The sequence below is a fragment of the Littorina saxatilis genome, linkage group LG11 (assembly GCF_037325665.1).
Source record: "Littorina saxatilis isolate snail1 linkage group LG11, US_GU_Lsax_2.0, whole genome shotgun sequence".
Lineage (NCBI taxonomy): Eukaryota > Metazoa > Mollusca > Gastropoda > Littorinimorpha > Littorinidae > Littorina > Littorina saxatilis.
Window position 1 is genome coordinate 40,034,716 of NC_090255.1, and position 14,851 is coordinate 40,049,566.

Genomic DNA, 14,851 nt, shown 5'->3' on the forward strand with positions numbered 1-14,851 from the left:
CAGTCATCGTCACAGTCTGTATCTTTTGAAGCATCGCATTCTTCATGACGTCTTACTGTGTCTGCATCCGCGAAATCAAATGTTTGTTCTTTTCGGGGTCTTTGTCATCTATGTTCAGAACTCTGTCTTTCTAGTTTCAGACTGACAGGCCTCCTGAGCGAGCCACTTTCCAAGGGCAGCTAAATTCGCGTATGGAAACAATACTGTCGTCTGGGATGCCGTTTTCAGTATTCTGAGCGTTGAAGAATTTGTAAAGAGAAGAAACGATAACAGCAGGAGAAGTAAAAGTCGTGTGTGCATTTTGGGGCTTTTGGAGGGACGATTTCGAGTTTGAATCCGTTCTTGCACATGCTCCAAAGCGTGTAACATACAATCTTGCACACGTTTGCTTTAGTAGTGGCAAAGAAGGAAAGCGTGTGACATACATGTCTGTTATCATTTGCTAACAGTCAGCATATTAGAAATAACGGTTTTATTATGCGTTTCGCTTGCTTCGCGTTTTCTTGTTAAACAGAGAGCGACAGATTTAAAACCGACTCCAGACGGATGGGAAATGACGTAACGATACATTTGACGTAAAGCGAGTGACGCAATTTCACTTGATTTTTTCGAACTTTGATAATTTAGATTTCAAGTAAGCGGGTCGGCATTGCACACTCTGAGGATGGGCGGTGCCTTGCTGTTCCGTAAAACACCTACCGACAAAACTCGCTTTTCGGTATTATTTAGATAAAGAGAGTATTATCTGACAGCATTTGAAGTGTCATTCTTTAGAATAAATCACGCTGATATTGTTGATTTAAATTTTTACTTTGTCTTGTTAATTTTTAGCTTCATAAACAAAAAGGGTCCCTGCCTGAACGTTATAACATTTAGAGGGTCACCTAGAATCCGTCCTGATTGGTCAAAAAGCCATATGGGACACTGAATTGGTAATAAAAAAAGATATCAGAAAATAACTACTCTTCACATGAAGCACCAAGGCAATATATGTTTGGATGAATTAAGAGGAGTGATTGCCGTATCATAGTATAATCCTGAAGAGATCTGAGATAGTGACTCCATTCGTCTACACGGGGAGGGCTGTGGCTTTAAAGCCTAACTCATTGTCTCCCAGGTACGGATATATCCGTGCCCACTCATATGGCTCTATCTGACCAGGTACGGATATATCGCTCAGACTGTAAGCTTCAGTTGCTTCCTGTAACGTCCATCTAACGCCTGCATTCCAGCGTGTTGATTCACAGTTTTTACACAGTTACTACAATTCTGAGTGACCTGCTGCAGTACAGCTGGTCTCGGCTAAAGAAAACCTTGGTCAACATAGGTGGGGTAGAAAGTATTTTTAAATAACAACTGACAGAAGATGGAATAAATAGTGTTAGGTTACAAAATTACAAAACGGTTTACTCGGGAAGGAAAGCATCTTTAACTCTCTTTCTCCAGGCCGACCGCCAGACAGTTCCAGCCTTCAGGTCTCGCGGTGCCCGGCAGTCTGGATATCTAGCGCTGGATTCGAGAGGTGAAATCGGCATCGTGTCAAAGTTAAACCCACATGGACAGAGCCCGGCAGTCTGGATATCTAGCGCTGGAATCAAGAGGTGAAATCAGCATAGTGTCAAAGTTAAAACCCCATAGACAGAGTCAGTGAAGCGTGTATAAGACGAACAAAAGGAAGAGTCAGCGTGCCTAATGAAGCGTGACCGTCACAGATAGGACAGACAGGGGTCTTGGCTGAGTGGTTAGAATCAGTCCGAGTTCAAAACCTGTCCCAGGTAAGACCAATATTGATTTTTCTATGAGGGAGTAGAATTTTGTGCTCGTTTGCTTTTGTTGAAAAGACGTAGGCCCCTATGTCTTGCAGGGTCCCCACTGGTTTTTAGAAACAAAATTCCATGACTTTTTCATGACTTTCCATGAGCCTCAATAACATTTTCCATGACTAGATCCACAGGTCGCCATTTCCGAACACGCAAACTTTTTACGTCTTGTCACTGCCAGTTTTGACACTGGCTTGCTTTGCACTGAATTTGAGTCAGTTTCTACGCAGTGTCTCTTCGACAAGCAAGTCAAGTATTTGCTACGCAGTCAGATTATCGGTAATGTTTGCTGGTCCTGTCATTTCACTAAACTGGACCACAGGCGGAAGGTATCGTTCACTATGAAAGTAGTGGTCCAGTGAACGATACCTTCCGCCTGTGACTGGACCAGCCATTGTTTGTATCCATCTGCACTTTCGTAAATTCCGTTTCGTAACCGTCACTGTGACTTGACGAACTGTCATTTTTTTCTCCGCGATACACAGCTCATTGCGAAGATCTTCCTTGGTAATTCGTTCCAATTCCGCATACTTTTTGTTGTCAAGAAACAACTCGAAAGAAAGTTTCAAACTCATCATCCTCCATCTTGCTTGTCAAAGCGCTAAAGTACTTTATCGATGCAAAACAAAAGCAGAAAACTTCGACGAAACCGACTCAAATGCAGCGCAGACGACACGACGAGATAACAGAAGGAAGTAAGCCTCGCTTTGGCTCAAGTGCCGTTAAAAATACCGTTATTCTCGTATTCAAATACGAACGAGAAGTTGGTCATACGAACAAGCCTTGTGCTGGCGACGCAAATCGCTGCTGGTTCGCAAAGGAGGGGGGGGTGGCTGGGCGACGAAAATGGCCGCTGGCGTGCTAAAGGTTAATTTTTATTTCTTTCATATTTTTATATATTCCATGACTTTCCATGACTTGAATTGAAATTCCATGACTTTCCAGGCCTGGAAAATTAAAAATCAAATTCCATGACTTTCCAGGTTTTCCATGACCTGTACGAACCCTGGACTCTTGGCTAGCATTGTCTGTGTAGAAAGTGTTCTGCTATGTCTGTATCACCTACATGGATCAAAGGTCATTTATAAGAAGCTTTCAATCAAGGACGTATCTCTTGTCCACCCTACCGGCACGGTTGGCCTAGTGGTAAGTGTCACAAACTATGCCCAAGTCCAGCCATGAATTATTTGTAATTCGTGCATGAGTTGGGTTTCGTGCGGTTTTGGCTCAGATGGGTGCCTATACAGTGACTCGGTGTGTGTCCGTGGCTATGGACAGCCAATCGCGGGAGTGTATTCACGCACGTGGGGTTGCGTGATGCGTGAACGAGTCACAGGCTCGAAGGTCACTGCTGTGTAAAACTGTGAAGAGAACGGATGGTTGATGTGAATGCTCTATCCGGCCGACCGGCGTGTTGATGTTTTATTCGACCCCGGAGACAAGTTGTGTTCCAGCTGTCTTGGTGTGGCTTCAAGGGTTCTACGGGTGGTCAGTCCTCGAACGGCAAGGTGTGTTGAAATTCTGTAGTTTTTCTCTCCTTCCGTGCTCAGGGTCAAAATTTGTTGGTTCGGTAGTGTTTGTGTATGAGAGAGTTTTAGTTTTTTAGTTTCCTTGGTTGTTGTCATTTTATGTGTAGGGTGTCGGGGGTAGAAAAGGGAAAGGGGGTGGACAGTGTTTCATTGTGCATGAAGTAGGAAGGACGAGAGAGGGAATCTAAATTTGAAGATAAATGGAGTCCCCTTGGCACAAAGGACCTGTGCTGAAATGGATCAAGCACAAGAAGTGGGGAGAGCGAGTAGGCTGGTGGAGAGAAGAAAAGAGTGTCAGCAGTTGCTGCGAGTGAACTTATGTGTGGGAAGGATTTATTTTATGGAGGGTGAATTTAAGGTAGAGAGCGTTAATTCCAGAGAATAGTCGTGTAGTAGTTGTTAGTGCGGAAATTTGGAGACGAGGTACGGGAGGTTTTAAACGGGAGTTCACTGTCAAGACAGAAGACGGGGGGTTGGTTGTAAATATGTGACGTTATCACGGTTAGAGAAAGAGGAAAGAACGAGGTGCCACTATGTAATATGACTTAAATTCATAAGGGGTAAGAGAAGTGGCGTTGTTTGTGAAGGGGCTGCTTGTAAATGGTTGGGTCAAATAATGAAATAGGAATTGTTGATTATGGGGGCAGCCATGTTGGATTGACTTTGTGAAATGGGAGTTGTAAATACTTTGTACATTTATATTGATATGGTGTCTTTAAAATTGTATAAAAGTAAAGACTATAATTAGGTATTTAAGGGAGTGAAAATTGTAAGAATTATTACATAATTGGTCATGTTGGGACTCTGGTATTTTGATAATGATGTTGTGGTTAAAGTTAAATGGTAACTTTGACGAGATGGCCAGGGTGGTTAATTAAGTAGTTAATTATGGTAATTAATGAGTAATTGAAGTATTGTTGGGGAACAAGTAGTTATACTTGGCTTTGTTCCTACAACAGCGTTCAAGCATAGAAGCGTGGCTGTGGGCGAGTCCAAGCCAGGAGAGACGAACGACACAGGAGACAGCATGAGTTTCCGGGAGAAAGATGCTTCCGACTCGTTACCCGGGAGGAAGGCGTGTTGTTGGTGGAGTGTTTGACCACCGGTGTGTCGCAAGTGTGAGCTGTGGAGGTGAGGTGGCCCACCGTCAGTGAGTAAAGTGGTGGAAAGTGCTGGCATGCTATTGCCACGAGCACTCTGTGCACAAGAATATCTTATGGCATCTGTGTGCCTCGAGTTATGCAGCTGTGGCTTCACTAAGCATTGTGACCTATAAGTGAATTTAAACATATTAAAGACATAAAGATTGTGCAAGTGTTAGAAGAAACCAGGTAGAAATTGATTATTAATTAAATATTAGGTTAGAAAATTGGGTACCAGGCCTGGTTATTACATTTCAACGGGACTAATCTGGAGTGTCTTTGTTTTTTTCTTTGAGCAACGTTGATTTTGTGGATCGGCGAGATGTGAACTGGACTTGGTTGTGAAACGTCATGATCATTACGCACGAAGAGAAAAGTATGTAGTGATATGGTAATTTGTTGTTATGAAGTAAGGTTGTTACGTGGTGAATTAATGTGAATGTGTTATTGATGAATTAATGTTCGTACCATTTATTGTGTTGAAATAAGTGGAAGATTCAACGGGACTAATCTGGAGTGTCTTTATTTTTTTTATGTCTGTTTTGAGCGACGTTGATTTTTGTGGATCGGCGAGATGTGAACTGGACTTGGTTGTGAAACGTCATGATCATTACGCGCGAAGAGAAAATTATGTAGTGATATTGTAATTTGTTGCTATGAAGTAAGGTTGTTACGTGGTGAATTAATGTGAATGTGTTATTGATGAATTAATGTTCGTACCATTTATTGTGTTGAAATAAGTGGAAGATAATTGAGAGTCTTGTTATTTAAAGTTAAGTTAATTAGTATTATTGGTGGCTGGGCCTACTGGTTTCATGTGTAGCTGCGTTTGGCGTTGATCGTATGCATCAAGGTTGAAGGCAGTGTAGCAATAAACGTAGGTAGTCCCTATCACGAGGTATTAGTGTAAATGTAAGTTAGAAATAATAGTTAGTTAATAAATAACAGGGTTAATTGATTACTGTAGGTGAAGATAAGCGGATTTTGAGTTGAGATAGATTTATAAAGAGACTTCTTGACTTTTCGGGATCAGGGAATTAAGGTGGTAGGTGGTAATATTTAGGGATATTTACAGTTCTTTTAGTATCAAGTTATAAATTCTTATAGCCAATTTGTTTTGTTAAACTTTAAGATAATTCTACCTTCTTCATCTATCTTTGATTTTGAGCGATTGTGATTGGATGTGAATGTGAATGCGGTGTTGTCGTGTGTGTAAATAATAAACTTTGGTTTGAATGTTGCCTGGTTGTGGAGTCAGTGATTAGAGTAAGAGTGGTTGACTGTGTCTGAGTGTTTTGTACGTTAAAAGGTATTCCTATACCTCTCCCAAAACTTAGGGGAGTTACAATGGTGGCAGCGGTGGGATAGGAGTTTCATTTCGGGGATTAGGAAGGGTTTAGATAGCATCGGGAAGTAAGGGCCGTGACTCGTGTGAATCAGTTGTGAAAGGGTATGAATGAGGACTAGCGTGGGCGGTTGGCGGGCGACTTAAAGGCTTTAAGCCTGGGTGGCTATTTTGACCCGGTAGAGGAAGGAGAGAGAACGAGTGAGTTTGAGCACACCTGGGGTCCGAACTGATCACTCGGATCTCACTCTACCAAGGTTGTCAGCTAGCTGTTTGGGTAAGTTCTATTGTGGTTGTTGCTTTGTATTATTCTGTCCGTGTTTGTTGTGGGCGATCAATTTTGGAATTGGGGTCAAGGTGAGGTTGGTTTGTCAAGGAGATGTCGAATTCAGATCGGGATGAGCGTCAGTTGAGGCGGGCGGCTAGGATGGAGGAGAAGGTTCCAGCGACGTCTGCGGCTGCATCCCTAGTGGTAACCCCTCCTCGGTTCACTGTACCAAGTGGTGGTGCGACGTTGTTGGCTACGGGTGGTATGCCGGGTGCGGTTTCTACGCCGAGGGTGGAGAGGTCTTTGGGGACGCCAGGAGTGTTGGGGACGAGGTCTGTTGGGGCGCAGCGTTTGGCGATGGGGTACGGTGAGGGTCAAGCTGTAAGGGGAGTGTCGCCGATCATGGTCCAAGGTTCTAATGGGTTTGACGATGAGTCGGTAGACAGGGAGTTAGCACGGTTCCGTAGTCAGGGTGAAAGCTTGGGTTTGCAAGGGGCGACGTTGGCCCAGTTTGTGATGGCCCAAGTGCGCAGGGAGGCGGCCATCGTCGAGGAGAGAGTGGCGCAGGCGAAGTTGCGGAAGGAAGAGCGGCGACAACGCAAAGAGGAACGAGAACTTCAGGAGAAGAAAGAAGAAGCTCGACGCCAAGCAGAAGCAGCCCAGCGTAGGGAAGAGATAGAGGCCAGACGCCAGGAAGAAGAAGCCCGACGTAAAGAGGAACGTGAACTTCAGGAAAAGAAAGAAGAAGCTCGACGCAAGGAAGAAGAAGCTCGACGCAAGGAAGAAGAAGCTCGACGCAAGGAAGAAGAAGCCCGACGTAAAGAAGAACGTGAACTTCAGGAAAAGAAAGAAGAAGCTCGACGCAAGGAAGAAGAAGCCCGACGCAAGGATGAGGCGGCCCAAAGGAGAGAGGAACGGGAGTTCCAAGAAAGGAAAGAAGAAGCACGACGACAAGAGGAAGAAGTCCGGCGCAGAGATGAGGCAGAGCGACGCCAGGAGGAGCGTCGCATACGGGAAGAGGAACTGCAAGCAAGTGAGGCGAGGTGGAAAGAGGAGTTAGCTCTGCGCACAGGGGGGACTGAGAGAGAACCGAGTTTTGACAAATACCGGGTAAAGATGTCCTTCTGTGATGACTCTGTCAACATTGACGACTACCTCCTCCACTTCGAGCGAACAGCGACAACACACAGGTGGAGCAGGGCGACATGGGCAGGTCGATTAGCAGACCAATTGAAGGGTCGCGCAGAGAGAGCATATCTACGGATGACTCCCGAGGATGCCAGCGACTACGATATGCTCAAGGTTGCGCTGTTAGAAGAGTTCCATCATACTCCAGAACACTATCGCCGGGAATTCAGAAACATCACAAAGCAAGGGGACGAGAACTTTGTACAGTTTAGTCGTCGGCTGCAGACCCTGTTGGATCAATGGATAGCGATGTCACAGTGTGCGGGAGACTATGACCGGCTGTATGACCTGATCCTGAGAGAACAGTTGATGTCAAATTTCCGGGGTGAGCTGTTCCAGTACGTCAGCGATAAAAAGCCAGCTACAGCCAAGGAAGCGGCGGTGTTAGCGTTCACTCACTTGGAATCAAAACGGGACGCCAGATTGTTCAACGCAAAACGTAACATCGGGGGCCAAATGGACGAGGAGGAAAAGAAAAAGGAGAAGACTACAAGCAACGGGGGTACCAAGACCGGAGGGGGATCGGAGGAACAGGCAGAGCAGTCAGAGGGCCAAGTGAGGCCAGTAGAGGGCAGCAGGAACAAAAAGACGAACTGGAATCGGGAATACAACAATCGGGTGATATGTCATAGGTGCAAGAAGACGGGACACATTGCCAGGGAGTGTACCGCGAACGCCTGCATGACGACCGAGCAAGATGACCAGACGAGATCTTCCGAGCCGTCAGAGCCGTTGTGCCAAGACTGCGAGAAAATTCCATTTCGGCCGATGGGAAGGTGCAAGGTTAACGGGAGAGACGCAATCAGTCTACGTGATTCAGGGGCAGACAAGACCATGGTAAAGGCTGCATTTGTTAGGCCTGAAGATTACACCAACGGGACAGTGCACGTAGAGTTTGCCGACTTAGACTGCACAAAGACGTATCCCTTAGCATGGGTTGACGTAGAATCGCCGTACATCTGTGAGAGGATTCTTGCCATCGTGAACGACAACATCAGGCCTGACATTTTTCTGGGAAACCTGGCCCAGCTTACGAGCGGAGACTGGGTGGAAGTATCGATGTATCCCAGACGGGCGTTGTGTGCGGCAGTGACAACCAGAGCACAGGCTGAAGCAGGTACACGGCCGGTGAAACCGGTGGTGGTGGTGCAGATTGAAGGGCTGCAAGTGACTCCGGATCAGCTGAAAGTCTTGCAACAGGAAGATGAAACACTAGTGCGCGCAAAACGACTGGCGAAGGAAGGGAAACAGATACAAGCAGGAAAGGGCATGGTGGAGTTCAAGATGTCTCGTGGGATACTCAAGAGGGTTTATCGGGAGAAGAAATTGGAGTGTTCACAAATATGCGTTCCCAGATCCTTGAGGAAAGGACTACTCAAGTTCGCCCACGACACACCCATGGCAGGACATCTGGGCACCAAGAAGACCCGCGAACGTCTATGGGCAGATTTTTATTGGCCAGGCCTGTGCGAAGACGTGCGACGATACTGTCAGTCCTGCGACCGATGCCAAAAAGTCACGCCGAAGGGACGAGTTGCCAAAGTGCCGCTTGGGCAAATGCCTCTGCCCAATGTTCCATTTGAGAAGGTGGCGGTGGATTTGGTGGGGCCGATCAAGCCGGCAGCTGACAGTGGGGCGAGATTCATCCTGGTGATGGTGGACTATGCGACGCGCTACCCCGAGGCTGTGGCACTTAAGTCCATCGAGGCAGAGAAGGTGGCTGAAGCGCTGTGGACAATGTGGACGAGGTTGGGAATACCCAAGGAGGTCCTGTCGGACCAGGGTGGACAGTTCACCGGGGCCGTCATGCGAGAAGTTCACCGGTTGCTCGCCGTCAAGGGACGAACCACTACGCCGTACCATGCGCAATGCAACGGCTTGGTTGAAAGGTTTAATGGCACATTGAAAGCCATGATCAAGAAATTGTGTGTGGAGGACCCCAAGACATGGGATCGGTTTATCCCAGGTGTCTTGTTCGCATACAGGGAGGTTCCGCAGGAAAGTACTGGGTTCTCCCCATTCGAGTTGCTGTACGGCCGTACAGTGAGGGGACCTATGGCCATCTTGAGGGATCTCTGGACAAAAGAAGGAGAAGACGGGAAGGAAGCGCAGACCGCGTCCGAGTACGTGTTGAATCTCCGGGACCGAATAGAAGAAACATGCAAAGTTGCCAGGGAACATCTGTGTGAGGAAGCCGTGCGCCAGAAGAAGCACTACGACCGTGGGGCCAAACGCCGGACCTTCGAGGCTGGAGATCGCGCTCTTCTACTCCTGCCTCTCAAGAAAAACAAGTTGGAGATGGCTTGGCGAGGACCCTACGTCGTGGAGGAAAGAGTGGGCGAGTGTGACTACCGCATCAGGATAGGGCCCAAGCAGAAATTGTTCCACGCCAACATGCTGAAGAAGTATGTGGAGCGGCCGGCAGCGATAGCAACGGTGTGTGTGGTGGATGAAGGGGAGGAGTGGGAAACAGTGCAGTCATCTCACGAAGACATTCCGTTGATACCCCTGACGTCAGAGGAAACGATCGAGGATGTGCACTTGGATCCAGAGACGCCAGAACTGCATATAGGGATCAAGGAAATCCTCAAGGACAACAAGGATGTCATCACTGATCTGCCACGGAGGACTTCGCTGGCAGAGTGTAGCATGCGGTTGGCGCATGACGAACCAGTTAGGGTCCGTCAGTTCCCCTTGCCATTCACGACGCGGGACATTATCGCCAAAGAAGTCGACGCGATGTTGAAGATGGGGGTCATTGAACCGTCGGTGTCCCCATACAGCTCTCCAATCGTGATCGTGGAGAAGAAAGACGGAAAAAAGAGGTTCTGCTCCGACTACCGCCGTTTGAACAAGATAGTGGAGTTTGACGCCGAACCTATGCCAAACATGGAGGCCATGTTCGCCAAGCTCAGCAAGGCGAAATATCTATCCAAGATAGATCTGGCAAAGGGATACTGGCAGATCCCTATGGCGGCAGAAGACAAGCCCAAGACCGCATTCACAACACCGCAGGGGTGTTACCAGTGGACGGTGATGCCGTTTGGGTTGAAGACGTCAGGAGCCATCTTTTCAAGGATGATGAGGAGTCTGTTGAGCCCTCTCGACATGATCGAGATCGACAATTTCATTGACGACATATTGGTGGCAACTGAAACCGTGGAGCGTCATTTGGAGTGTCTCAGAGCTTTATTCCAGCGGCTGCAGGAAGCATCGTTGTCAGCTCGACCATCCAAGTGTTACTTGGGGTTTAAACGCCTGGAGTACCTGGGACACATGGTGGGAAATGGAATGATTCAACCCGAGGAAGGGAAGATGGACAAGATAGCGAAGATGCCCAGGCCAACAACAAAGCGGCAGATCCGATCCTTCCTAGGACTAGCCGGATTCTACCGTCGATTTGTGCCGGGTTTTGCTGACATTGCACTTCCGCTGACAGACGCAACCAAGAAGTCACAGCCCAACAAGGTCATATGGACGAAGCCTATGCAGGTGGCCCTTGATACGCTGAAAGTGAAGTTATCCACAGAGCCGGTGTGCAAGCTGCCGGATTTCTCCGTGCCTTTCACTCTTCGCACAGATGCATCCGGTGTTGGGTTGGGGGCGATGCTACTCCAAGACCAGGGGAACGGGATGCAGATGGTGGCCTGTGCGAGCAAAAAGTTGCTGCCAGCGGAGCGTAACTACAGTACCATCGAGCGCGAGTGCTTGGCGGTGGTGTGGGGGGTGCGGAAGTTTGGCCCGTACCTCTACGGAAAACCTTTCTGCATTCAGTCCGACCACAAACCCTTAGAGTACCTGGAGGGTTTGAAGGCGACTAACAAGAGGTTGATGCGGTGGGCGTTGGCTCTGCAACCCTACATGTATACCATCCAGGCGATTCCTGGAAGAGACAACGTGGGGGCCGACTTGCTCAGTCGCTCGGAAGAGTAACCAGATGTGGGAAGCATTGAACCATCAAAATGGACTGATTTTGGTGGGCTGGATCATTTTTTTTTGCAAGTCCATGGATGTCAGTAGAGTTGGGTAGTGTTTTAGTTCAGGGGGAGTTGTGGTTGGATTACACGTTTTAGGATTCCTGGCATTGGTCAGAGGTGTGTGATTTTTGGTTCAATACAGGGTGTTTTGTACTTGGGTGGGGGGTTTGTCACAAACTCTGCCCAAGTCCAGCCATGAATTATTTGTAATTCGTGCATGAGCTGGGTTTCGTGCGGTTTTGGCTCAGATGGGTGCCTATACAGTGACTCGGTGTGTGTCCGTGGCTATGGACAGCCAATCGCGGGAGTGTATTCACGCACGTGGGGTTGCGTGATGCGTGAACGAGTCACAGGCTCGAAGGTCACTGCTGTGTAAAACTGTGAAGAGAACGGATGGTTGATGTGAATGCTCTATCCGGCCGACCGGCGTGTTGATGTTTTATTCGACCCCGGAGACAAGTTGTGTTCCAGCTGTCTTGGTGTGGCTTCAAGGGTTCTACGGGTGGTCAGTCCTCGAACGGCAAGGTGTGTTGAAATTCTGTAGTTTTTCTCTCCTTCCGTGCTCAGGGTCAAAATTTGTTGGTTCGGTAGTGTTTGTGTATGAGAGAGTTTTAGTTTTTTAGTTTCCTTGGTTGTTGTCATTTTATGTGTAGGGTGTCGGGGGTAGAAAAGGGAAAGGGGGTGGACAGTTTTTCATTGTGCAAGAAGTAGGAAGGACGAGAGAGGGAATCTAAATTTGAAGATAAATGGAGTCCCCTTGGCACAAAGGACCTGTGCTGAAATGGCTCAAGCACAAGAAGTGGGGAGAGCGAGTAGGCTGGTGGAGAGAAGAAAAGAGGTGTCAGCAGTTGCTGCGAGTGAACTTATGTGTGGGAAGGATTTATTTTTATGGAGGGTGTATTTAAGGTAGAGAGCGTTAATTCCAGAGAATAGTCGTGTAGTAGTTGTTAGTGCGGAAATTTGGAGACGAGGTACGGGAGGTTTTAAACGGGAGTTCACTGTCAAGACAGAAGACGGGGGGTTGGTTGTAAATATGTGACGTCATCACGGTTAGAGAAAGAGGAAAGAACGAGGTGCCACTATGTAATATGACTTAAATTCATAAGGGGTAAGAGAAGTGGCGTTGTTTGTGAAGGGGCTGCTTGTAAATGGTTGGGTCAAATAATGAAATAGGAATTGTTGATTATGGGGGCAGCCATGTTGGATTGACTTTGTGAAATGGGAGTTGTAAATACTTTGTACATTTATATTGATATGGTGTCTTTAAAATTGTATAAAAGTAAAGACTATAATTAGGTATTTAAGGGAGTGAAAATTGTAAGAATTATTACATAATTGGTCATGTTGGGACTCTGGTATTTTGATAATGATGTTGTGGTTAAAGTTAAATGGTAACTTTGACGAGATGGCCAGGGTGGTTAATTAAGTAGTTAATTATGGTAATTAATGAGTAATTGAAGTATTGTTGGGGAACAAGTAGTTATACTTGGCTTTGTTCCTACAACAGCGTTCAAGCATAGAAGCGTGGCTGTGGGCGAGTCCAAGCCAGGAGAGACGAACGACACAGGAGACAGCATGAGTTTCCGGGAGAAAGATGCTTCCGACTCGTTACCCGGGAGGAAGGCGTGTTGTTGGTGGAGTGTGTGACCACCGGTGTGTCGCAAGTGTGAGCTGTGGAGGTGAGGTGGCCCACCGTCAGTGAGTAAAGTGGTGGAAAGTGCTGGCATGCTATTGCCACGAGCACTCTGTGCACAAGAATATCTTATGGCATCTGTGTGCCTCGAGTTATGCAGCTGTGGCTTCACTAAGCATTGTGACCTATAAGTGAATTTAAACATATTAAAGACATAAAGATTGTGCAAGTGTTAGAAGAAACCAGGTAGAAATTGATTATTAATTAAATATTAGGTTAGAAAATTGGGTACCAGGCCTGGTTATTACATTTCAACGGGACTAATCTGGAGTGTCTTTGTTTTTTTCTTTGAGCAACGTTGATTTTGTGGATCGGCGAGATGTGAACTGGACTTGGTTGTGAAACGTCATGATCATTACGCACGAAGAGAAAAGTATGTAGTGATATGGTAATTTGTTGTTATGAAGTAAGGTTGTTACGTGGTGAATTAATGTGAATGTGTTATTGATGAATTAATGTTCGTACCATTTATTGTGTTGAAATAAGTGGAAGATTCAACGGGACTAATCTGGAGTGTCTTTATTTTTTTTATGTTTGTTTTGAGCGACGTTGATTTTTGTGGATCGGCGAGATGTGAACTGGACTTGGTTGTGAAACGTCATGATCATTACGCGCGAAGAGAAAATTATGTAGTGATATTGTAATTTGTTGCTATGAAGTAAGGTTGTTACGTGGTGAATTAATGTGAATGTGTTATTGATGAATTAATGTTCGTACCATTTATTGTGTTGAAATAAGTGGAAGATAATTGAGAGTCTTGTTATTTAAAGTTAAGTTAATTAGTATTATTGGTGGCTGGGCCTACTGGTTTCATGTGTAGCTGCGTTTGGCGTTGATCGTATGCATCAAGGTTGAAGGCAGTGTAGCAATAAACGTAGGTAGTCCCTATCACGAGGTATTAGTGTAAATGTAAGTTAGAAATAATAGTTAGTTAATAAATAACAGGGTTAATTGATTACTGTAGGTGAAGATAAGCGGATTTTGAGTTGAGATAGATTTATAAAGAGACTTCTTGACTTTTCGGGATCAGGGAATTAAGGTGGTAGGTGGTAATATTTAGGGATATTTACAGTTCTTTTAGTATCAAGTTATAAATTCTTATAGCCAATTTGTTTTGTTAAACTTTAAGATAATTCTACCTTCTTCATCTATCTTTGATTTTGAGCGATTGTGATTGGATGTGAATGTGAATGCGGTGTTGTCGTGTGTGTAAATAATAAACTTTGGTTTGAATGTTGCCTGGTTGTGGAGTCAGTGATTAGAGTAAGAGTGGTTGACTGTGTCTGAGTGTTTTGTACGTTAAAAGGTATTCCTATACCTCTCCCAAAACTTAGGGGAGTTACAGTAAGGCGTCCGCCCCGTGATCTGGAGGTCGTGGGTTCGAACCCCGGCCGTGTCATACCTAAAACTTTAACATTGGCAATCTAGTGGCTGCTCCGCCTGGCGTCTGCTATTATGGGGTTAATGCTAGGACTGGTTGTTCCGGTGTCAGAATAATGTGACTGGGTGAGACATGAAGCCTGTGCTGCGACTTCTGTCTTGTGTGTGGCACACGTTAAATGTCAAAGCAGCACCGCCCTGATATGGCCCTTCGTGGTCGGCTGGGCGTTAAGCAAACAAACAAACAAACAAATCTTGTCCACCCTTTTCTGTACATGTAGGTATACAAACAGTTCCGCTAAATTTGCATTAAATATACGTATCAAAAGTCGTTTTTAATCGTTTTTGAAGAGATTTCTCCTCTGTTTTCGTAGGCAAATGTTTTTGCTCAGTTTGCGTCAAATACATACATGTGTATCAAATGTATTTTCGTAGTTTTTTTAAAAATTCTTTTTATTGTTTTTATTAGATACATCTCTTTGTTAGCTTTGGCTGAACACACGAAGGTT

The 14,851-nt window shown here is 46.0% G+C and overlaps 1 protein-coding gene across 1 annotated transcript; it reads left to right on the forward strand.

The window, feature by feature from the left end:
- The first annotated feature begins 2,991 nt into the window (after window positions 1-2,991).
- On the forward strand, window positions 2,992-14,199 carry LOC138980444 (uncharacterized). The gene is made up of 2 exons (XM_070353324.1): window positions 2,992-11,794; window positions 12,777-14,199. Exon 1 carries the CDS (start codon window positions 6,216-6,218, stop codon window positions 11,223-11,225), a length of 5,010 nt encoding a protein of 1,669 aa, XP_070209425.1. The 5' UTR covers window positions 2,992-6,215; the 3' UTR covers window positions 11,226-11,794; window positions 12,777-14,199.
- The last annotated feature ends 652 nt before the right edge of the window (window positions 14,200-14,851 follow it).